The sequence below is a fragment of the Nansenia antarctica genome (genome assembly GCF_963989245.1).
Source record: "Nansenia antarctica genome assembly, chromosome: 18".
In the NCBI taxonomy this organism is placed as follows: domain Eukaryota; kingdom Metazoa; phylum Chordata; class Actinopteri; order Argentiniformes; family Microstomatidae; genus Nansenia; species Nansenia antarctica.
In genome coordinates, this window is record NC_137691.1 from 10,226,399 (window position 1) to 10,248,802 (window position 22,404).

At 47.6% G+C, this 22,404-nt stretch overlaps 1 protein-coding gene across 1 annotated transcript; it reads left to right on the forward strand.

The window, feature by feature from the left end:
• Positions 1-3,644: 3,644 nt before the first annotated feature.
• On the forward strand, positions 3,645-21,499 carry lamb3 (laminin subunit beta 3; the record flags this gene model as incomplete). The annotated part of the gene is made up of 22 exons (XM_080547885.1): positions 3,645-3,669; positions 4,100-4,254; positions 12,744-12,858; positions 13,150-13,223; positions 13,591-13,779; positions 13,941-14,004; positions 14,130-14,317; positions 14,464-14,584; positions 14,785-14,973; positions 15,163-15,324; positions 15,606-15,799; positions 16,001-16,097; positions 16,476-16,851; positions 16,941-17,101; positions 17,349-17,560; positions 17,827-18,030; positions 18,158-18,302; positions 18,580-18,787; positions 19,220-19,361; positions 19,585-19,761; positions 19,861-20,023; positions 21,360-21,499. 22 exons carry the CDS (start codon positions 3,645-3,647, stop codon positions 21,497-21,499), a joined length of 3,501 nt encoding a protein of 1,166 aa, XP_080404011.1.
• Between the last annotated feature and the right edge of the window lie 905 nt (positions 21,500-22,404).

Genomic DNA, 22,404 nt, shown 5'->3' on the forward strand with positions numbered 1-22,404 from the left:
GAGGTAAAACGGGCCATATATATTTTACCAATGGCTATCCTGGCTGTATTCATTAGCAAACATTCCCCCCACCTTAATGATTTGCTAAGCAGAAGCAAGTATGTTTCTCTGTTTTTATTGGTCAAAAGAATGTTTAATATGGCCATTGTCTCCGCAGCTATCTAATCTGTAATGCTTGGCTGGGGGGCATTCCATCAAGGTCACTAAAAGAAAATCCAGGCTTATTTTGATAAGTCTTGCGAGACTTATAAACATAAGGCTGGATTTAAAAAAATAAATCTCACGGGATTTATCAAAATATGCCTGGATAAAATACCGTTAAATGTAAAACTCTGTGTGCTTGGAATATATCCGGAGGACTTTATACAGACATCAAAACAGACCAAACTTCTGGACTTTGGACTCCTTCAAGCCAGGAGAGCCATAGCACTATGCTGGAAGAGTATGGACGCTCCATCATTGAGAATGTGGAAGAGGGGGGCTCTTGGAATGTATTGGTCTGGAAAGATTAACCTACATTATTAAAGGCAAGCGGAAAGACTTTGACAAGCCGTGGGAACCATACATGAAGAACATGTAGGATAGGATACTTTATACAAAGTGGAGGAAAGTTTTGTTTTTGTATTGTTTTTTATTCAATCCAAAATTGATGCAAGTTGTGTGTGTCTATGTTTGTGAACTTTGTTATTGTATGTTTCTCTTTCTTTGTCTTTTGTTGTTTTGTCTTTGATGTTGGTATATAAAAATGATAATAAAAATATTGTGACATTTAAAAAAAATAAAAAATAAGCCTGGATTGTCCTTTAGCGACGTTGACCCCCCAGGAAGCGATACATGCAAAATGCAAAACACTTTTTTATTATAATCATTTTATTGTTCAGTCTGGAGGGAGCTGAACAGTTCTATGTGATTCTCCTAACCTTAACCCTGAGGTGACCTTAACCCTAACCCTGAGGTGACCTTAACCCTAACCCTGAGGTGACCTTAACCCTAACCCTGAGGTGAGGTGAGCTTTGGGCTTCATTGGCCAGCATGTAGCATGTGAGCTTTCTATAAAGGAACATACAGAACATCACTTTGTCACTGTTTGCAGACAGTAAATGAGTACTTATAGTAATAATAATAATAATAATAATTATTATTATTATTATGATTATTATTAAAGGGGTTTGCAAACAGTGAATGAGTACCTATACTTATAGGGTCTATAGGTCGATAGGTTGATTTAATGGTATGAGGGACATTAAAATAGATGGTAGAGCTACCACCCCTTCTCTCATCTTATCATCTCTCTCTCTCTCTCTCTCTCACTCACTCCCGCTCTCTCTGTGTCACACACACACACACACACACACACACACACACAAAGTACAAAGTCTGACGTGCTGGGTGTGCTAAATCAAATGCGCCTACTGTCTACATGGCTGTCCAGTAACATCTCTAGAGTCCACCTACACATGTACATCTGGCAGGGGTTTTTACACTGACTGCTGGGCCATTTGACTATACTGACCTTTCTACTCCAAAACACAAACACATCACAGTCATTTAAGGGAATTGGTATATTTCATAATTTCATTGGGGGAAAGTTTTTTTTCTCCAAATGACACACAGGCCACGTAATCCACTCATGGGGTATTCAGAATTCTTCTCGTTTCAGTATATTCTGTATATGTGTTACGGTACATGTGGGAATACGGTACATGTGGGAAAACCAGGGTTAGGGTTAGGTGCTAGGGTGACTTGGTACATGCTGGCATGTCTAACCCTAACCCTAACCTTAACCCTAGCCCTAACCCTACCCCTAACCCTAACCCTAACCTTAACCTTAGCACCCTAGCACCTAACCCTAACCCTAGTTTTCCCACATGTACCGTATTCCTACATGTACCGTAACATATATACTCATAGATATGATATGGTATGTGGTATATACATGATGTGTCATCCTATCCATAACAAGAACAATACTCACAGGAAACAATAAGAAATGTTGAAGTGAACTGAATTTCAACCACCCTTCTCCATCGCTGAATTCTAATGGTTTTGACCTCAACCCCGCATGAACTGTTTAAAAAATTCTGGATCTATACGGCTGGATATCGACAGCCATGTCAGCATTTAGACAAGCTATGGCTGGGAGCCGTTGTGTTTGGATTTCTGACAGCGTTTGTCTCTGAGGTCAGTACTAGGAGTTTTTGTTTTGGTATGCAGCACTTTACTACACTGTATTAACAGTATTTAATCAAAGAACAGTATGTTCTTTTTTCACAATTGTAATCTGCTGAGATGTGGTTGTGGTGGGTGTGCTGTGCTAGTAATGTAAAGCCTCGAGGCTAATGTATCTCTCCCAGGGTTAGGGTTACCTGCTTTGTAAGCAGTTTGACGACATTCAACACGTCTTCTGGTAACAACTTAATTGTATTCATTTATTTGTTTCATACTGTGGCTCTATGTGGTAGAGGACTGAACAATACAGAACTGTTAAACCTCTATCGTTGCTATGGTTATCATACCTGTGTCTGGCAGCAGCGGAAGCTATCGGGCGTGGCCGTCGTTTGAGGTGAGTCAGACAACCCACCCTGCGCCTGGCTGTTAGTCAGTACCGGCGTGGAGAGGAACAGAGTGTGTATTCAAGCCCGGAGGCTACACTTTATTACACACAGGTGATGATCAACACTTCGCCACATGCCAACCCCATTATGTTGCCTGCAGGGCATACCTATTGAGTCTGTGTATGTGTATGTGTGTGTGTGTGTGTGTGTGTGTGTGTGTGTGTGTGCAATTACAGATGTCTTATTTAAACCATCAGTCCCCATAACTGACAGTGCTTCCCACCGAACACAGACTACATAGTATTGTTCTGTCATTTGACACATACGTACACACACACGTACACACACACACACACACACACACACACACACACACACGTACACACACCCTAACCCATGTATACACAGACACAACATGTAATGGCTGAATCCGCAATGGTTTTAAACAAATAAAGAGAAAGAGAAATCAGCTGTTATATGTTTTGTGTGTCCCATGTGAATTTTGTGTGCCCACTGTAAAATTCCAGGCTTTTTCTTGCTGATGAGTGTGTGTCTGGGGTGTGTGAGTTGTGTGTGTGTGTGTGTGTGTGTGTGTGTGTGTGTGTGTGTGTTGAATCAAAGGGTGCGGTTTGGACGGGAAGGGTGTGTCTCCCAGCTACCTCTCTGACACACAGTATATCAGTCAGCGCAGGTGAGACAGTGTTTATACAGAGGTAGCTAGGTACCGACACACACCTTTATACTTCAGACACATTCTAGACGGAACACACAGCTACAACTGGTGAGTACTGAGCTGAGTAGATTGATTTGACATCATTTTAATGTAATTCATTAATTCTTTTCAATGTTGTTCAATACATTGTGCTACATAAGTGCTACATATGTGCTACATATGTGCTATTGTTATCAGCCAGAATTGTATTGAAAGGAATAATTTGATGGTTTGGGGAATTAATGCACGGACTATTGCATTGGAGAATATGCTTTTCAGATGTCTTTTCTCATAGTATTTTTTTTTTTGTATTTGATATTTATGTACCTTTTTTGCTCTCTTATCTTGTGAAGAAATTCTCCTAGGAGTACAGGACTATGTGGATTGTATTCCTATCAGCAGGTATGTTCTCGTTAATATATGTAGTGCTTAAATAATCTGTTATGCTTCTCACTCTTCCCTCTTTACCTTCACTCTGTCCTCCAACCCATCCCACCATTACCTCTCTTCCTCTCCTCTTCATCCCTCCATCTCTCTTCCTCTCCCTACATCCTCCTTATACAGACAGACAGACAGACAGACAGACAGACAGACATTAATACAGATAGATAGATAGATAGATAGATAGATAGATAGATAGATAGATAGATAGACAGACAGACAGACAGATAGATAGATAGATGATAGATAGATAGATAGATGATAGATAGATAGATAGATAGATAGATGGAGAGGCAGACAGACAGACAGACAGACATGCCTACATAGAGACAGATAAACAGACTAACTGAATGATTGAGTTACTGATAGATGATGTAACCTCTCCCCCCAGCCCTGGCTGCCGTGGCGAAGGCCCAGACAGACTGCTCCCGGGGGGCCTGTTACCCTCCCAGTGGAGACCTCCTCCTGGGCAGGGAGCAGCACCTCAGCGCCTCCTCCACCTGCGGACTCACCGGCACTGAGATCTTCTGCACCCCCTTCAAACAGGTAAGACCTTCTTCCAATACCTGGCTGTGTGTGTTGCCTCTACATATGCTGACTTGACGCAGTAGGAATCCAAGGGACAGAGAGAGAGAGAGAGAGAAGTGTGTGTGGGGGGGGGGGGTCAGAGAAGAACTGTCTGGGGGCATTTGTGAAATTGTCTGGATTTGGTGCCAGGGGCCGACAGGCCAGATTTTGCAACTGTAGTGTTTGGCCGCAGCCAAGGACCTGCAGGACAGAGTCAGTTATGCTGTGTCGACAGGAAAACATATTTTCAATTGCATTTTGTATTGGAATACCCTCTATCACTGGCGGACTCAGGGGGGGGGGCACCAGTAGGGCACGTCCTCTCGTTTTTGCCCCCACGGTTGAAAAACGTTGCGGTTGAAAAACTTTGCGGTTGAAAAACTTTGTGCTTAAGTGCCCCTTTGAGTGGCAAAAATGCCCCTTTGAGTGGCGAAAATGCCCTTTTGAGTGGCAAAAATGCCCTTTTGAGTGGCAAAAACGAGAGGACATGCCCTACTGGTGCCCCTCCTATGGTCTAAACTTGACCATGTGCCCCCACCGTTGAAAAACGTTGCACTAAAGTGCCCTTTTGAGTGGCAAAAATTAGAGGATGTGCCCTATTGGCTGCCCTTCCAATGGTCTAAACTTGACCATGTGCCCCCATAGTTGAAAACATTGCGTGATCTACTGGGATTTTCTCGCCATCTCATTTACTACTCTGGGCGAAAATGGTGGTGGTGGTGTAATGGTGTGGGGGATATTTTCTTGCCACAAATCTGCAGCAATTGTGTGATGCTAGAATGTCAATATGGACCAAAATCTCAGAGGAATGTTTCTAGCACCTTGTTGAATCTATGCCACGAAGAATTAAGGCAGTTCTGAAGGCAAAAGAGGGGGTCCAACCCGGTAATAGCAAGGTGTACCGGTGCAAGTGGCTGGTGAGTGTATGTTAGCGCAAATAACTAATTTGACTACTATTGATTTGATAAAGATGTATCATTTATATAAAAAGCCTTCATGTCGAGCCCTGGTATAAGTGTTCTCCAGTGCCCTTTGTCCGCTATAAGGTGGTGGTAAGTTGAAGTTTGTGGTGTCGCAGCAAAAAAAAGTGCACATTTTTCACGTGCATTTCATTGCCCATCTGGGCTAAGCCCCGGATCTCCGACAATCCTAAATCCGCCCCTGGCCTAGACTACATAATATTAATATTAATCAAGGATGAGGACTATTTCACCATACATGACGCATCATAGCTTTTTGCTATGCCCTTTTTTTCTTTTCGCCCCTGCCCTTCAAACAGCCTGAGTCCACCACTGCCCTCTATTAACCTTCTAATTACCCTGGACCGCCTGTACGTATGGAATATAGAGGCAGGACGTGTGGCTTGTTCCTCTGATGGATATCTCTGCTTTTCACCTGGACCACACCCTGATATTGGGAGGGGCAGGTAACAGAGCAGTCACACACACACACACACACACACACACACGCACACACACACACACACACACACACACACACACACACACACTGTTTAAATACAACCACAAAGTTAAGGTTTCCCATAGCTGATGAAAACAATCAAAGAATCTATTCCAACTTGCCGTGTCATCGTAAACCAGTCAGATCTTGTTTCACCGATGTTCCTGCAGTTGTGGTCATACTGTAACCAAGGAGACGGAGATACATAAGAGACATTCCTATGGTGTATCCAGACCCATTTATAACTACCCTTTGTTTAGGCTTCAATGCTTTAATGGGGGAGTGAACGATTGTTTTGAACAAAATACTTTAATCCTCAGCCAGTAATTCTGTTATTGTATTTATTTATATTTCTTTGCATGTTTATTTGTTCAATGGATGCATGAACTGTAGTTCATGGTCCTGTTGGTTTTGGTTCTGGCTTGAGTTTGGGGATTTCAGCACTTTGTGTTTTGGTTTCAGCACTCAGAGTGATTTGGTTGGACTGAACTTGCTGGAGAACATTCAACACAAACATGCTGCGCCCCGGGCCCTAGAATAGGCCTAGAGTCACACACACACACGCACACGCACACGCACACGCACACACATGCACACACACACTCTCAAACATGCACACACACACACACACACTGACACTCACACACTCAGACACACTCACGCACACACACACACACACACACACACACACACACACACACACACACACACACGGACAGCCATACAGCCATCTAGAGTCTAGACTATGGAGTGTGGGTGTATGGCTGTCCGTGTGTGTGTGTGTGTGTGTGTGTGTGTGTGAGTGTGTGAGTGTCAGTGTGTGTGTGTGTGTGTGTGCATGTTTGAGAGTGTGTGTGTGTGCATGTTTGAGAGTGTGTGTGTGCATGTGTGTGCGTGTGCGTGTGCGTGTGTGTGTGTGTGCGTGTGCGTGTGCGTGTGCGTGTGCGTGTGTGTGTGTGTGTGTGTGTGTGTGAGTGTGTGTTGAGTCATGTCCAAAGGGTTGGTTGTATGAAGTGACTCTCTCTGACACACACTGTATCAGTCCGTCCAGATGAGTCTGTGCACGTGCTGACGGTCACGGAAAAGATGTGAAATTGCAAAATACCGTCGAGTTCTATTCCAATTTCCAATGGTCCACACACACAGTGTGTTTGAGTTTGACCTTTTCCATGTCATTCCACACATAAATAGTAGACATCACATCATAAATGTCAGAGTTTACAGGGTCGTGTTTGGAGTTATTTGAGGTGAACAAGGGATATAATACAGCACTTGTTCCAGATACCGTATCCAGTTAGTGTGTGAAGTTTGCATGATAAGATAAGATAATTTCTTTTTTTTACTGATTTATTGCCATGCAATCGACTTGTCAGTCAATTGGAATGTGGTATTTTTGCTCAAGGCACAGGGTCAGCCATATTTGTCGCATTTGGAGCAATTTGGGGTTAAGTGCCTTGCTCAAGGGCACATGCAGCTCCCTCCTGAGGTGGGGATCGAACCAGTAACCTTCAGATTGCTAGCCGGCCTCTCCTATAGAATGTTACTGTCATTGAGGGGAACATTCTGACACAATGTAGGGGTTGTCAGCTACACCACTTTAGCTTCTAGTGAGTTGGTGTAACTTGAGTCTACTGCCAAGCCCACATCCAGACCCCTTCATGTCTGGAAGCTCATTCATTGTAGGCGTTGGTGCTCAGCAAAGTTGTTTTCTAGTGACAATTAACTCAAAACATTCCTGGATTACTCATTACGTTATAAACCTCTGATTAAACAACAAATACGACAGTCAGTTGAAACAAGGTTAACGGTACAAGACCGTTGCACATATCTGTCTGCGTTGGTAAATCACTACATATCCCGTTGAGCCAAGGAGAGGACAGGCTGCCCAGTGATACAGTTCTAAGATCAATCAGAAATGTTCACCTAATGACCATGGATCTCTAAACTGAACATGGGTCAGTAGTAGCGTCTAGTACAGTAGTACTACAGTAGTACCTTCTGCAGGTAGCTGCATAGTGCCAAACCGTCCTTGGTTGACCCGTATGGTGGTGACAGATCTATTCTGGTGGGTATCGGCCTATAGATACATTTGGTTGGTTTGTCAAAGGGAGACGGCGAGGTTTGGATATCCAGACAGCCTTAACCTCTCCTACCCAATAAGCTCTTGTTGTGGCCTCTAATTGATTCTTAATAGATTTAGTATAACCTACAAAGCACAAAGAGCTTAGATCAATTGTCTCCAAAGAGGCCTTTTATTAAGCCAAGGTTTACATGAGCGCAGCAGCCAGGAGCAAGGAGGAAGCAAAAGCCAGCCACCAACAATGGTGGGACTTCATATTTATAGAACTATCCTTGGTTCATGAGGTCACCATTCTTGGGAACCAATCATATTATACAAATCTGTGATTACATAAGTTATGGGCCCTGTCCATCTTCCGAATTGTTCACTGCGGCACAGACCTTGGCTCACACCTTCAGGAAGGAAATGGGCCTTCCTTGAGTGCTAGCTTTGCCCATACTCATTTCTCAGTATAACATCATATAAAACCACTACACTCTCTTACCCAATAAGCTCTCTACCCTTCAACTGCCTTTGACTGTTTCCTGAGAGTTGCAGTTGGCAACTGGAGTGATTTTCCACCAGGGCTTTGGGATGGACCAATCAGAGAGCAGATAGGCAAGGCTGGTCCCCTTTCCCCTGGGATTGAGAGCTTTTTAGCCAATGGATGGATCTGACTGGGCCGAGCCTACCAAATCTCTGACTCCAGGCAGGCGATTACCTAACTACTGAAGTAGATTTACTTGATGACTTATCTTTTTTTTTTTGTTGATTTTTTTTGTTGATTTTATCCCTTTTTCACCCAATTTGGTATCCAATTGAACCCAACCTAGCATCCAATTATCCCCTGCCTATTGCGTAGGATCCGCCGCACGACCCCGTGGCCGGCAGCCCCAGAGGAGATCGCCAGGCAGACTAGCTGACTGGCTCCTCGAGCCCAGCACCGTTATTCCGGCACCCCGGGGGCGCTGTTGCACGACGGATCCTTGTCCTGGAAATAGTCCTATACCGCCCTCTGGAGCGGCCGCTCAATATGCCGCTCCCTGTGTGCCTCGGTCATATCCGGGTCTGGCGAGACCGGGATTCGATCCCAGTCCCCGCTGGGCAGCTTGAACTAGTGGCTAGTGCTTAGACCGCTACGCCACCGCGGGGCTTGACTTATCTTTTAAAATATGTTTTGTCTAGAACTATGCTTCTGTTTTTTTATTCAGTTATTTTGAATGTGCAAAATGTTCAATATTGTACTTATCATACACGTCTCACTAGTACACTTTTATATCTGTGAACACATTAGTGAAAATATGGTGGACAAAGTCATTTTATAAGGGTCCAAATGGTCACAATATCTACAACTTATATATTCAAACATTGCCTCTCTATGGGGTGCTAGGGAAATATCACATAAAATGTATGATGATAGTTGATGAAAAATCTGTTGTAATAATATGACATAAAAGTCATGCTTATGTGACATCTAACTGGTTATTGCTTAATTGTGACATTTTTAATTTAAGAGGTCATCAGGCTGTAACTCTCTCCAGCGGTACCAAGGTCCAGGACCAGAGAGCTGGCCAGCTGGCCCACACCCACACCCACACACACACACACACACACACACACACACACACACACACACACACACACACACACACCCATGCACCCACACACACACACACACACACACACCCACCCACACACACACACCCATGCACCCACACACACACACACACACACACACGCACACAACATATTTGTCGCATTTGGAGCAATTTGGGGTTACGTGCCTTGCTCAAGGGCACATGCAGCTCCCTCCTGAGGTGGGGGATCGAACCAGTAACCTTCAGATTGCTAGCTCTCCTACCCAATAAGCTTTCTTACCCAATAAGCTCTCTACCCTTCAACTGTCTTGGACAGTTTCCTGAGAGTTGCAGTTGGCAACTGGAGTGATTTTCCACCAGGGCTTTGGGATGGACCAATCAGAGAGCAGATAGGCAAGGCCCCCTTTCCCTGGTCCCCTTTCCCCTGGGATTGAGAGCTTTTTAGCCAATGGATGGATCTGACTGGGCCGAGCCTACCACATCTCTGACTCCAGGCAGGCGATTACCTGTATATCTGTGAACACATTAGTGAAAATATGGTGGACAAAGGAAAAGTCAATTTATAAGGGTCCAAATGGTCACAATATGCTTGCTCTTCAATCTCTTCCTAATCGGTCGTCGTCTGTCAGTGTCATTGAGGTTCAGGCAGTCGTCTGTCTCCTTCCATGTTGGACATGGTCTGGGGAGTGGCCTTTAGCACCATCGAAAACATGATGCAGGCACTCACCAGCATCCTCACTAGTACAGGTGTCCACACTTTGGACCCTGGCTGGACCTCCAGACTGTCAGCACTCTCTGTTTTGTTGGTTTCTGGTTCCTTGGCATCTGGACAGCTTTCTACTGTCTTCTAGGTTCCAGGTATTGCTGGTATTGCAACTGACAATTTTACTGGCATTGTCACTGGCAACGCAATCGGCTCTGGCAACACCTCAGCATCTCGTCGTAGCTCCTCCTTCTCCGGTTCTCTGTTGGCCTGGTACCAATAGGTTGTTTCTTCTCCCTGGCGGGCCTGGCAACCCTCTCTGGTGGCCTCTGGTTCATCACCCAATCATCTGGCTCTCTCTCTGGCGGGCCTGGCCACCCTTATCGTCATCTCCTCTGTGTTCTCTGGTGGGTCTGGTAACCCTGGTTGTCGCTTCCCTCTCTGGTGGCCCTGGTTCATCACTCAATCATCCAGCTGGATATTGCGTAGCACGCCGTCTCTGGATTCTGGTAAAACGGCTTCCACTCTGAAATATATATCACATTCTTGCCGTGGCAAAAATCAAGTGTAGCTGCAGTGATAAAGGGCCACCACTGGTCTGTCTGAGGAGACAGTTAACAAATAAAAAACTGCAACAGAATTTTATGTCTAATAAAACCAACATCATAATATCAAAATAGGAAACGGTAGAACATTTTCGTGTGATTTGAAAATCATAAACAAATGTGTCATGTTTGAAGATGTCAAAATATACTTACTGAAAAAGCATTCAAAAACAAGAAAAACCAGGGTTAAATGTTAATGAGTTAGTGGGAGTTAGAGCAATCAAAAATATAGTCTTTTATGAGCCTCTGATACGACAGGCCACATGGTTCTTTTTCAATACATCATGGTCTGAACAATGCATGAATACCAAACATTGCCTCTCTATGGGGTGCTAGGGAAATATCACATAAAATGTATGATGATAGTTGATGGAAAATGGAAAAATCTGTTGTTATAATATGACATAAATGGCTGCTTATGTGACATCTAACTGGTTATTGCTTAATTGTGACAGTTTTAATTTAATGGGTCATCTGGCCGTAACTCTCTACAGCGGTACCAAGGTCCAGGACCAGAGAGCTGGCCAGCTGGCCCACACACACACACACACACCCACACACACACACACACACACACACACACACACACACACACACACACACACACACACACACACACACACACACCCACACACACACACACACACACACACACACACACACACACACAGATGCAGGCTCTTGCTTCTGGTCAGTTTGATGTCTGGCAGGGTTCCAACCTTAGCTGCTCTGACCAACAGAAAGAAAGACAGAAGCAGACAGACAGACTGACGAACTGGATATGCAGAAAAACAGAGAGGCAGACTAACAGACAGACAGACAGACAAACAGACAGACAGACAGACAAATTGTATTCTGCCCATTGTGACAACTTATTCCTGTAGAAATCTCCAAGAGAGAGAGAGAGAGAGAGAGAGGGAGGGAGGGAGAGAGAGAGAGAGGGATGGACATGATCATGACATGACATGGACAATGGTCAGGGCTTGTGTTGAAACTGCCAGCTCACAGACCTTTACCCTAATGGAAACATCGCCATGGCCTGTGTGCCAGAGTGGTCAGCCAGCCGGGGGAGGGGGGGGGCGTGAAGAAGGGGGAAAGAGAAAAGAGAGAGGACTTTCAGATAGAGGACTCATCAGAGCCATATTGATTAAGTAGCCTGACACCACTCAGGGTCTAACCTGAGGAGAGACACAGGGTCTAACCTGGGGAGTGATTTGGAGGTTCAGGCCGTATTATCTCCAGAGGTTAGAGCCTCACATTGATCATCTCCATTGTTGTTAAACTCCTACAGTTGGGATTCCCCCGCTGACATCATCCAACTGCTAGCTTTTCTTGGTGGCATTAGCCTCTTAACCTCAGGTATTTGGGGTATTGACGGTCATGTGTGCTAGTGTGTGTATGTTAAGGTATGTACGTGTGTGTGTGTGTGTGTGTGTGTGTGTGTGCTCAGCATTACTGTAACAAATTGTTTCCAGGATGTCAAAATGCACTGTTAGTATTTATGTCCTTTAGAATTGTACTTTGTATGTGGACATAAATAAAGCATTTAAAATGTGTGTGGTTGTGTGTGTGTGTGTGTGTGTGTGTGTGTGTGTGTGTGTGTGTGTGTGTGTGTGTGTGTGTGGTTGTGTGTGTGTGTGTGTGTGTGTGTGTGTGTGTGTGTGTGTGTGTGTGTGTGTGTGTGTGTGGGTGTGGGTGTGCGCATTAGGCTGCTATAACATGACTGAATGTGTTAACTCTCATCCCTCAGCTCCTATCCCTATCCCTATCTCTATCTCTATCTCTATCTCTATCTCTATCTCTATCAAACAAGCCCTCTCACCCACTGACAGTGACCGAGCGGTGCTGGACAAATATAGAAGAAACACTCTAAATCAAATATGCTTTATTTGCAGGGCAAGTACAAGGTGCACCAGTGTGGCTAAACATATACTGCAGTGCCAAAAATACTGCAGCGGATGAAAACATTAAACCACGATACCAGAATAAACATTGCCATACCAAAAAAAACAACAGACTGTATTTTTCTCTGTTTCTCTCAGTGGAAGATGAGATGCTGTCCTTGTGACTCACGGAACCCATCCAGTAGGTTGGCTCACCCCATCCAGAACGTTCTGTCCACCGCTGAGCCCGACAGGTGGTGGCAGTCCCCGAAAGGTGAGGGGAGGAATAAGGATGGGAGAAGATACATTGAATTCTTAACTTGCCTGCACTTACGCTCACACACACACACGCATTCACGTATGCACAATACGTACTTACTGTACTACTACTGTATAGCGGTTCCTCAAGCATCTCAGTGCTGTGATTCACCTATATAAAGTGATTATTCTATACAACCCAGTTGTGAAGAAAAAACGATGTTTCTACCAGTCAAGACCCAAAGGAATTCATATCACAGGAATACACTGAGACACATTTGAGTGATGAGTTTTTTGTGTGTTTTAGACCCGAGTCCAGTCACTCTCCAGTTGGACCTGCAGAACCCTTTCCAACTGGACACCCTGGTGATGTCCTTCAAGGTAAGAGTCCATCACACTGTGGCGTCTCTGCAGAACCATGAGGATCATGATGCAATTCAATTCAATTCACATTGTATTCATCACATACACAATATACAAGTATAATATGCAGTGAAATGCTTTGTGTACCGGTCCGGAGATAAAAATAGGAAAAATAGCTTTTACAATGCACAATGCAGTGTCGTGAATGTTAATGGGGGCGTCATGTCCACACCATGGCGAGAACAAGGATACGCTACTTAAACTCCCAGAGGGGACGTTTAGTCTTGGACTTCATCACAACATTCAACTGGACATCTCTATGAGAGACCCTTCTTTAGTCTAGGGTCTATCTGTCTGACTGACGCTGTCCTGGTTGACTCTACAGGGTCCTCGTCCCAGCGCTCTGGTGGTGGAGAGAACGCTGGACGACGGGCAGACCTGGACCCCCGTGGCCTACATGGCCACAGACTGTCGCGCCACGTTCCCCGCCGTCGCCACGACGACGCCACGCAGCTTAGGAGAGGCGTACTGCTACACGCTACCCCACCTTCCCAGCGCCTACCAGGACCAGACGGTAAGGAGGAGGGTTTTTAGGTGTGACTGAGCACAGAGGAATGTTGGGTTGGAGGTCAGACTTTTGACATCTAGTATTTGTCATATATATCTAACTGTAGCGGGATTATTGATAAATAACACTCTTCCCCCTTCATCTCTGTCCTCCGCCCCCCCCCCCAGGTTCAGTTCAGCCCTCTGCACCAGTTCTCTGGCCTCAGCGTGCCCAAGGGACAGAAGATTCAAGGTCAGTTCTGTAATAAGATCTCCATGATCTCTAACCCTCTAAACACATTCCTCTCTTGATTGACACATCGCTGATACGATCGCGCAAGCTTGCCCTAGTGATTGACAGTCTTGTCCGTCCAACAGCCGTGTCTGGGCTGACGGGCCTGAGGGTGAGGCTGACGGAACTGGCCGTCGTGCCCCGCCTCCCGGGGCGAGCCACCAGCCTCTTCTACGCCCTCAGGGAGATGAGGGTGTTGGGAACCTGCCTCTGCCACGGACACGCCAACCGCTGCCTCCCAGACACCACCACTACCTACCTACCCAACGCACAGGTACACACTAACTACCTACCCACCCAACACACAGGTACACACTAACTACCTACCCAACACGTGTGCGTGTGAGAGTGTGTGTGTGACTTCCCGCTATGTGTGTGTGTTTTATGCGTGTGTTTCTACCTCTGTGTCTGTGTCTGCAGATTAACGGGCGGTGCGAGTGTCAACACAACACAGCGGGTCTGAACTGTGAGCGCTGTCAGGATCTGTACCAGGACCTGCCATGGATGCCTGCAGAGGACGGACAGACAAACACCTGCAAACGTACGCAAACACACACACACACACACCTGCACTTACTTCTACCTTGCTCCATACTTGATAGGAGTATCTGAGCTTAGGCCACATCATGTGAAAACAGAACAGTGTCTGTGTGTGTGTGTGTGTGTGTGTGTGTGTGTGTGTGTGTGTGTGTGTGTGTGGGGTTGTGTTATAATCACCTCTCGTGCTGGCACCCCTTACAGGTTGTGAGTGTAACAACCACGCAGAGAGATGCCGTTTCAGCCAGGTCGTGTACGAGGCGAGCGGGAGGAGGAGTGGAGGGGTGTGTGAGGGGTGTAAGCACCACACCACCGGGCCCAAGTGTGACCGCTGTGTCCCAGGGTACCAGCCCAACCCCAGGAGCTCCATGGACCGGGCCGACGCCTGCATACGTGAGTTCTCCACTAGGTAGCAGTTGGGATTACTCTATTGTGTCGCAGTATTTTGGCTTGACTAGCGAGTTTGTGTTGTGATTGAAATGTAGTTCTTGTGTTTCAAAAGAAAACGTTTTGATTGGTTTCCGACAATGCTGTGTCACATTTGGCTACTGGGTGTTTGATATCAGTGTTGTGTGTCGCCAGGCCAGAACCGGTGCCAGTGCAGCTCGGAGGGAGCGGAGGACAGGGGGCGGTGTAATGTCTCAGGCTTGTGTCGCTGCAAGGCCAACGTTGAGGGACCGCACTGTGACCGCTGCAAGACGGGCTACCACGGTCTGACCGCCTCCAACACGCTGGGCTGCTCCCGTGAGTGACCGTCCACTTGTAACCTCTGCGTGTGTGTGTGTATGTGTGTGTGTGTGTGTGTGTATGTGTGTGTGTGTGTGTATGTGTATGTGTGTGTGTGTGTGTGTGTATGTGTATGTGTGTGTGTGTGTGTGTATGTGTATGTGTATGTGTATGTGTGTGTATGTGTATGTGTATGTGTGTGTGTGTGTGTGTATGTGTATGTGTGTGTGTGTGTGTGTGTGTATGTGTGTGTGTGTGTGTGTTTCTCTCTCTGACCTCCTCTCCGTCCACGTCTCCAGGGTGCTCGTGCAGTGAGGACCGCTCTCTGTCCGGCGTGTGTGACCCCGTCACCGGTCAGTGCCCCTGCCGACCCCACCTCGAAGGATTAACCTGCGATCTGTGTTCCCACGGTTACTGGAACCCCTCGTCCGCCGGCGGCTGTGAGCCTTGTCGCTGCGACCCCACTAACGCCCACGGCGACAGCTGTGACCAGGTATGACCACGCCCGCCTAACAGCTTTACCCAATCAGCTCTCTGGAAAGACTGCCAAGTATGGAGTAAAATAGAAGTTATAGAGTTTGTTAGAACCAAATGTGATCCGTTTAATTATTAAGTTGAAATATTGAAGTGGTCTGTGTTGGCGGTGTGTCGATTCAAATTGTTCCGCTGATGTTTTTTGTCCTGTTTTCTCCAGCGGACAGGTCAGTGTCACTGCAGGTCAGGGTTCGGAGGTCGCACCTGTTCAACGTGCCCCGAACACACCTACGGAGACCCCCTCATCGGCTGCAGAGGTAAGTGTCCACCGCCCAGCTGTGAATATACACACTACGAGTTCTGTACTGTACGTGTTTGAAGAGAATGAGATATCGGGACTTTAGTTCCACGTGGATTACTGAGTTAGGATTTTTACCACCAGTATTGTTTTTCATTCTGTTATGTTTAGGTTTTTAGAAGCACCGTTTGTAGAGCTTAGAAACAATACCATTTTTTCTCTCTTCTGACCTAACCCTCTTGTCATTTCAATTTCCCTTCCCTTCCCCTCCCTCTCACTCTCGCTTTCTCCCTCCCTCCCTCCCTCCCTCCCTCTCTCCTCTCTTCCTTTGGCTCTCACTCTCACCACTCTCTCCTACTTCCTCTCCCTCTCTTCATCCCCCCCCCCCCCTCCATAGCGTGTCAGTGCGCTGCCGGGGGGACGACCCCAGGAGGTTGTGACAAACTCACGGGGGCGTGTCACTGCCGGCTGGGCGTCACGGGAACCCGCTGCGACACCTGCAGCCGAGGCCACTGTGACTCTTTCCCCGATTGCGAGGTCTGCCCCTCCTGCTTCTTCACGCTGGACGCCCAGCTCCGGAACCTCACCCTGGGGGTGGAGAGACTCTCCCCCAGACTCCCCACCACTCGTCCTGGGGGTACAGTGCCCACACACCTGGGCCCCCGCCTCCGAGCCCTGGAGGCCACGCTCACCCAGATACGAGACTCCCTGCCGCTCCCTCCCACGTCCGCTGGCCAGGTGGACAAGGCCCTCTCTCAGCTACACAGGCTCAGGTTGGTGATACATCATACATTGGTCATACATAGGCTCACTGTATAACCTCATACATAGACTCACTGGCTCACTCATTGTCCTCCTCCAGGGGTCAGTTGGACCGTGTGGAAGGTGACCTGTCACCCCAGGGCCAAGGCCCCGAGCTGGAGTCCCAGCTGGACGCGCTCCGGAGCCTCCTGGCAAGTCTGAGTCTGGAGTACAAGACCAAGAGAGACGCCATCAGGAACACCGCAACCAACAACAACGCTGGTGAGAGAGAGAGAGAGAGAGAGAGACAGAGAGAGAGAGAGAGAGAGACAGAGAGAGAGAGAGAGAGACAGAGAGAGAGAGAGAGACAGAGAGAGAGAGAGAGAGAGAGAGAGAGACAGAGAGAGACAGAGAGAGAGAGAGAGAGAGAGAGACAGAGAGAGAGAGAGAGAGCATGCATCCGTTGATTATCTGTCCCCACCTAAAGAGCACAATTCAATGTCCAATTGGAACCCTATCTCTCTTTCAGCTTCCTTCACCAACATAAAGAACGCTTATGATGAGTCCACGGAGGCGGCCAAGAGCGTGGAGGCCAGCGGGAAGACGGTGGACAGGTCAGCGGGGGTCAGAGAGGACGTTCTCCGCCTGCAGAACCAGGTCCAACCACTCAACATCAGAGACCTGGACGAGCTCAACAGTCAGCTGGCCAAGAAACCCAATCTGACTCCTACTGCCACACAGGTAACCATATCCCTAACTCAAACCAGAACGTTAAAAAAATTATATTGTAACATAATAGTCCCATAACTGGTAAGCAGCTAGTTAAAAAAAAAACTATTGACCTAATTAAAGACATTTTACTTAACCCGTATTTAATATATGAATATTATTATTTAGAACTGTAAATCGTTATTGGCAGTAACAGCCAATGTTTCCCAAGTGTCTTTCGTGACTTCTGTGCATTTACCTTCATTAATCCCTTCGTGTGTCTCTATTCTGTGTGTCAGGTATGTGGCAGCACACACGTAGCCCCCTGCACACCCCTGCAGTGTGACGGTGAGCTGTGCCCTGCGGAGGGGGCGCCACCCTGTGGTCGTGGGGAGAATTGCGTCGGGGCTCTGCCCCTGGGGAACCGTGCCGTGAGCGACTCTGAGGAGGTGAAGGACCGACTGCAGGAGCTCAACGGGAAGATTACACAGGCCGCAGCTAAGGTACAGCACAGCATTGTACAGTGACATTACAGTATCATTACAGTACAATGTCATTACAAAAGGATTTAACACCAGCTCACAAAAGTGCTCACACACACTCACACTTCTCAATCATCCCAACCCACAGATCCAGGAAACACAAGACACAGCCAATCAGGTGAGACAGTCCACTGACAAGCTTACCAAAGAGATGAGGCAGGCCCGGGATGACCTGGATGCGGATCTGCAGGACACAAAAGACTTTGTCAAAGAGCTGAAGGACTTCCTGTCAGGTGAGAGAGATGGTTTAAATGATGAATGGGTGGATGGATGGATAGATGGATGGATGGATAGATGGATGTATAGAGGGATGGATGGATGGATGGATGGATGGATAGACGGATGGATGGACGGTCGGATGGATGGATAGATTGATGATTCTATGAATGAATGGATGGAGGGGTAGATAGATAGAGTTGATATAATCTGTTTTGCTTTCTGACACTTGCTTTCTCTCTCTGTCTCCTCATTCTCCCTCCCATCTTCCCCCCCCCCCCTCTCTCTCTCCAGACCCGACCTCTGACCCCACACACATCCAGAAGGTGAGCGAGTGGATCCTGAACGCTAAGCTGCCTGTCAGCCTGGCGGCTCTGAAGAGGAAGTTAGAGGAGATCCGAGGCCTGGCGGCGGGCCTGCCAGACAGCACGGCGGTGCTGGAGGGGGCGGGGCCACAGCTGGACACCGCCCGACGCCTGCTACAGGACGCCCAGGACGCCAGGTATACCGTCAGGACTACTGACAACACCAGAACCACATGTGACAGCAACCGGTGAAAGGGGGGAACGAGTCGGCAACCGACCCAAATGTTTGGACTTTTATTCTGAAAGATGTGAATAAATGTCGACGTTGTTGAAAGTCAATGACATACATACATACTCGCTAGTCGAGTCAAAATATTGCATGCGATGGATTGTTTCCCCCTTTCACCAGCTGCTGTCACATGTATCATTTAATGTAGGCCTACTTCAAATTGTTGTATTTTGTATTCAGCCTTTTGTGTGCATCTCTGTAGTTTGAAGAGCCTCCCTCTCCTTGTCTCTCACTTGCATTGCAGTGTGGGTACGAATGTCACTTTTAGGTTTCTGTAAGGTTGTGGTGTGTCTCTGATGTGGCTGTAGCGGTTCTGTAAGGTTGTGGTGTGTCTCTGCAGGGATGCCGCCCTGGGGGTGAAGGCCGACGTTGACGGCCTGCTGGATGGTTTCAGCTCGGTGGAGGACTCCCTCACTGGCATAGAAGGCAAGGTGCAGGACAGCATGGACATCGTAGACAACCTCAACAAAAACCTCGCGAAGGTGAGAGATGGACGGACGAGATGGGTGGAAGGGAGAAAGAGAGAGATCGTGGGTAGGGGGGGGGGGGGGGGGGAGAAGTCTGGGTAATTGTGTATCTAGGTGCTTACTTTAGCCAGTAATGTGCTCAAAACAATTGAAACTTAATACAAATTGAATCCTCCCCTCCCCTTCCCTCCCCCTGCCCCTCCCCCTGCCCTCGCCCGCCCTCCCCCCTTCCTCCCAGGCCAAGGCTGAGCTGACGCCAGCAGAGGAGGCTCTAGGGGGGGTCACGGCCCTGGTGGAAGGGATGAAGCCCCAGCTGAAGGGCCTCAAGGCTGTGCTGCAGACCGGAGGAGACCTGGCCCAGGATGCAACAGGAGACGCAGGGAAAGCGAAGGAGGAAGCGGACGCTGCTGCCCAGGTGAGGCGACGACAAATCCATGTTTTGGCGCCTGTGTGTGTGTGTGTGTGTGTGTGTGTGTGTGTGTGTACTCACACCTCCCTGTCTGTGTGTGTTTAGGATCTGGCATCTTTGGAGAAGCAGCTAGAGAAGCTTCGTGCTGCTGAGAGGACAAACGGGCGTGGCGATGGGGCGGGGCCTGCAGGGGAACGCCTCCACGCACTGCAGAAGGAGGCGGGGTCTCTGGCCCAGGACACTGGAGACATGATGAAGAGCCTCGCAGGTAAGGGTTAGACCAGGGTTAGACCAGGGTTAGACCAGGGTTAGACCAGGGTTAGACTAGGGTTAGACCAGGGTTAGACCAGGGTTAGACCAGGGTAAGACCAGGGTTAGGACCAGGGTTAGACATTTACATTTACATTGACATTTTTGGCATTTAGCAGACGCCTTATTCCAAAGCAACTTACAATCAATACATTTGACTAAGGAAGTGAATCATCAATTCACCAGTTCTAGCAGGAGGCGTAATCTAGCTCAGGCCAGGGGCCACTGGCAGTCGTCGTGCAAAAGTCTATTTATTTTTATTTTATATAGACACTGGAGAGACAGTACAAGGGGGGCACTGAAGAGACAGTACAAGGGGGGCAGTAGAGTCTTAGGAGGCATAGTATAGGGGAACGCAGGTGTCTCAGGAGACGTAGTGCTGGGGGGTGGTAATGTCTCAGGAGGAGCAGTTAAGGTGTAACCTGAAGAGATTGGTCTTCAGTCTCCGACGGAAGATGGGTAGTGACTCTGCAGTTCTGACAGCCGTGGGGAGCTCATTCCACCAGCGGGGAGCCAGTGTAGTGAAGAGACGTGATCGGGCAGCACGACTGCCGCGTTGGCGTAGAGGTGGCGGGACCAGTCAGCCAGCAGAGGTGGAGGAGCGGAGTGCACAGGCTGAAGTTTGGGGGGTGACCATTGCCTGCAAGTATGCAGGGGCTGTTCCCTTTTGCTGCCTGGTAGGCAAGCACCAGGGTCTTGAATCTGATGCGAGCTGCTATCGGGAGCCAGTGAAGGGTGCGAAGGAGGGGGGTGACGTGAAGATTTGGGGAGGTTACGTAAACACCAGATGGGAAGCAGCATTCTGGATGAGCTGTAGAGGTCTGATGGCGGAGGCGGGGAGCCCGGCCAGGAGTGCGTTGCAGTAGTCAAGGCAGGAGATGACCAGTGATTGGGTCAGGAGTTGCGCTGCTTCTCTGGTGAGGAATGGTTGTATCCTTCTGATGTTGTAAAGGAAGAACCCTTGAGCAGGGTTAGACCAGGGTTAGGACCAGGGTTAGACCAGGGTTAGGACCAGGGTTAGGACCAGGGTTAGGGAAATCCAGGGAGATTCTGCCTTAGATTTTGTCACTGTTGCATTTGCTGGCATAGGGTTGAATTTTGAGATTAATTGTCTGATGTCATCTATCGATTAATTGAACATTCCCCACTTAATCCATCATTTACATTACATTTACATTTACATTCCATCACCACCCTCCCTCCCTCCCCACCACCCTCTCTCTCTCTCTCTCTCTCTCTCTCTCTCTCTCTCTCTCTCTCTCTCTCTCTCTCTCTCTCTCCCTCTCTCTCTCCAGGTAAAGCAGATTCTCTGCAGAAGCTAGAGGGTCAAGTTCTCCAGAAGTCGGAGAAGCTGAATGGTCTGGAAGCCAAGCTGGAGGGCATCCTGGCTGACCTCCGTCATAAGGCCCATATCCTGACCAGTTGCCAGGGCTGAGGGGTCAAAGGTCATAGGGTGGCAGCTTACAGGCCACCGTACCACACCCTGCCCCTCAGAGTTTACACCCTAATATTTATCAAAAGACCCACAAACAGCCATTATTTCATTGTTTACCCTTGATAGGGACAGATATCATTCTTAAAATCATTGATTCATTCATTGAACCATAAATTGTCACATGCTTAACATAAATGCTAGTTAACATAGCTGGTCGATAGACTGAAGAGGTGTGTAAAACATTCAGCGGGACAGAGGAGAGATGTTACATATTTATTTTTCTTATTGTATGATTTTGTAAAGATGCACACGAACCAAGGCAATGCCTAGGATGAATGTTCCAATAAAGAGATTTATCATTAGTGTGTTAGTCTACAGCTGTGAAAAGTGGGCGGCGGCCTCTCCGTCATTCTCTGTTTTAATCTCCTTAGATATGATTCTAAGGACGAGAGGATCCCTCTCAGTGTTGTTCACCAGGTGGGTTTGGTAAAGGTGTTCCAGCAGAGGGTCTTCCTCCTGATCACAGTCACTCTTCCCGTGCGATGGAGTTATAAACACAGACTCAATTCCTCCTGCTCAGACTGATGCTGCTCAGGGGAGAGGAGGACATCTTCAGTGTGGTGGTTGTGGTTGTGGGTTGTTGCCCGGTGGTCTAGACAAGGAAGGGAAGAAAAAAAACATCGGAACCATCATCACCCCCCTAAAAAAAGCATCAGAATCTATTGTGTAAAACAAAGCAGTGGCAGACAAAGGCAGAAGCCCAGGCCGGGGACAGAGAATCAGTGTGTGAATCAGTCCCAGAGTCAAATACAGGCAAACTAAAAGATACAGCTTAGCTATACAACTTCCATTAACCACGAATTAGACACATCAGTACTGGTATCAGGCGGAGAGGCTTCAGGTAC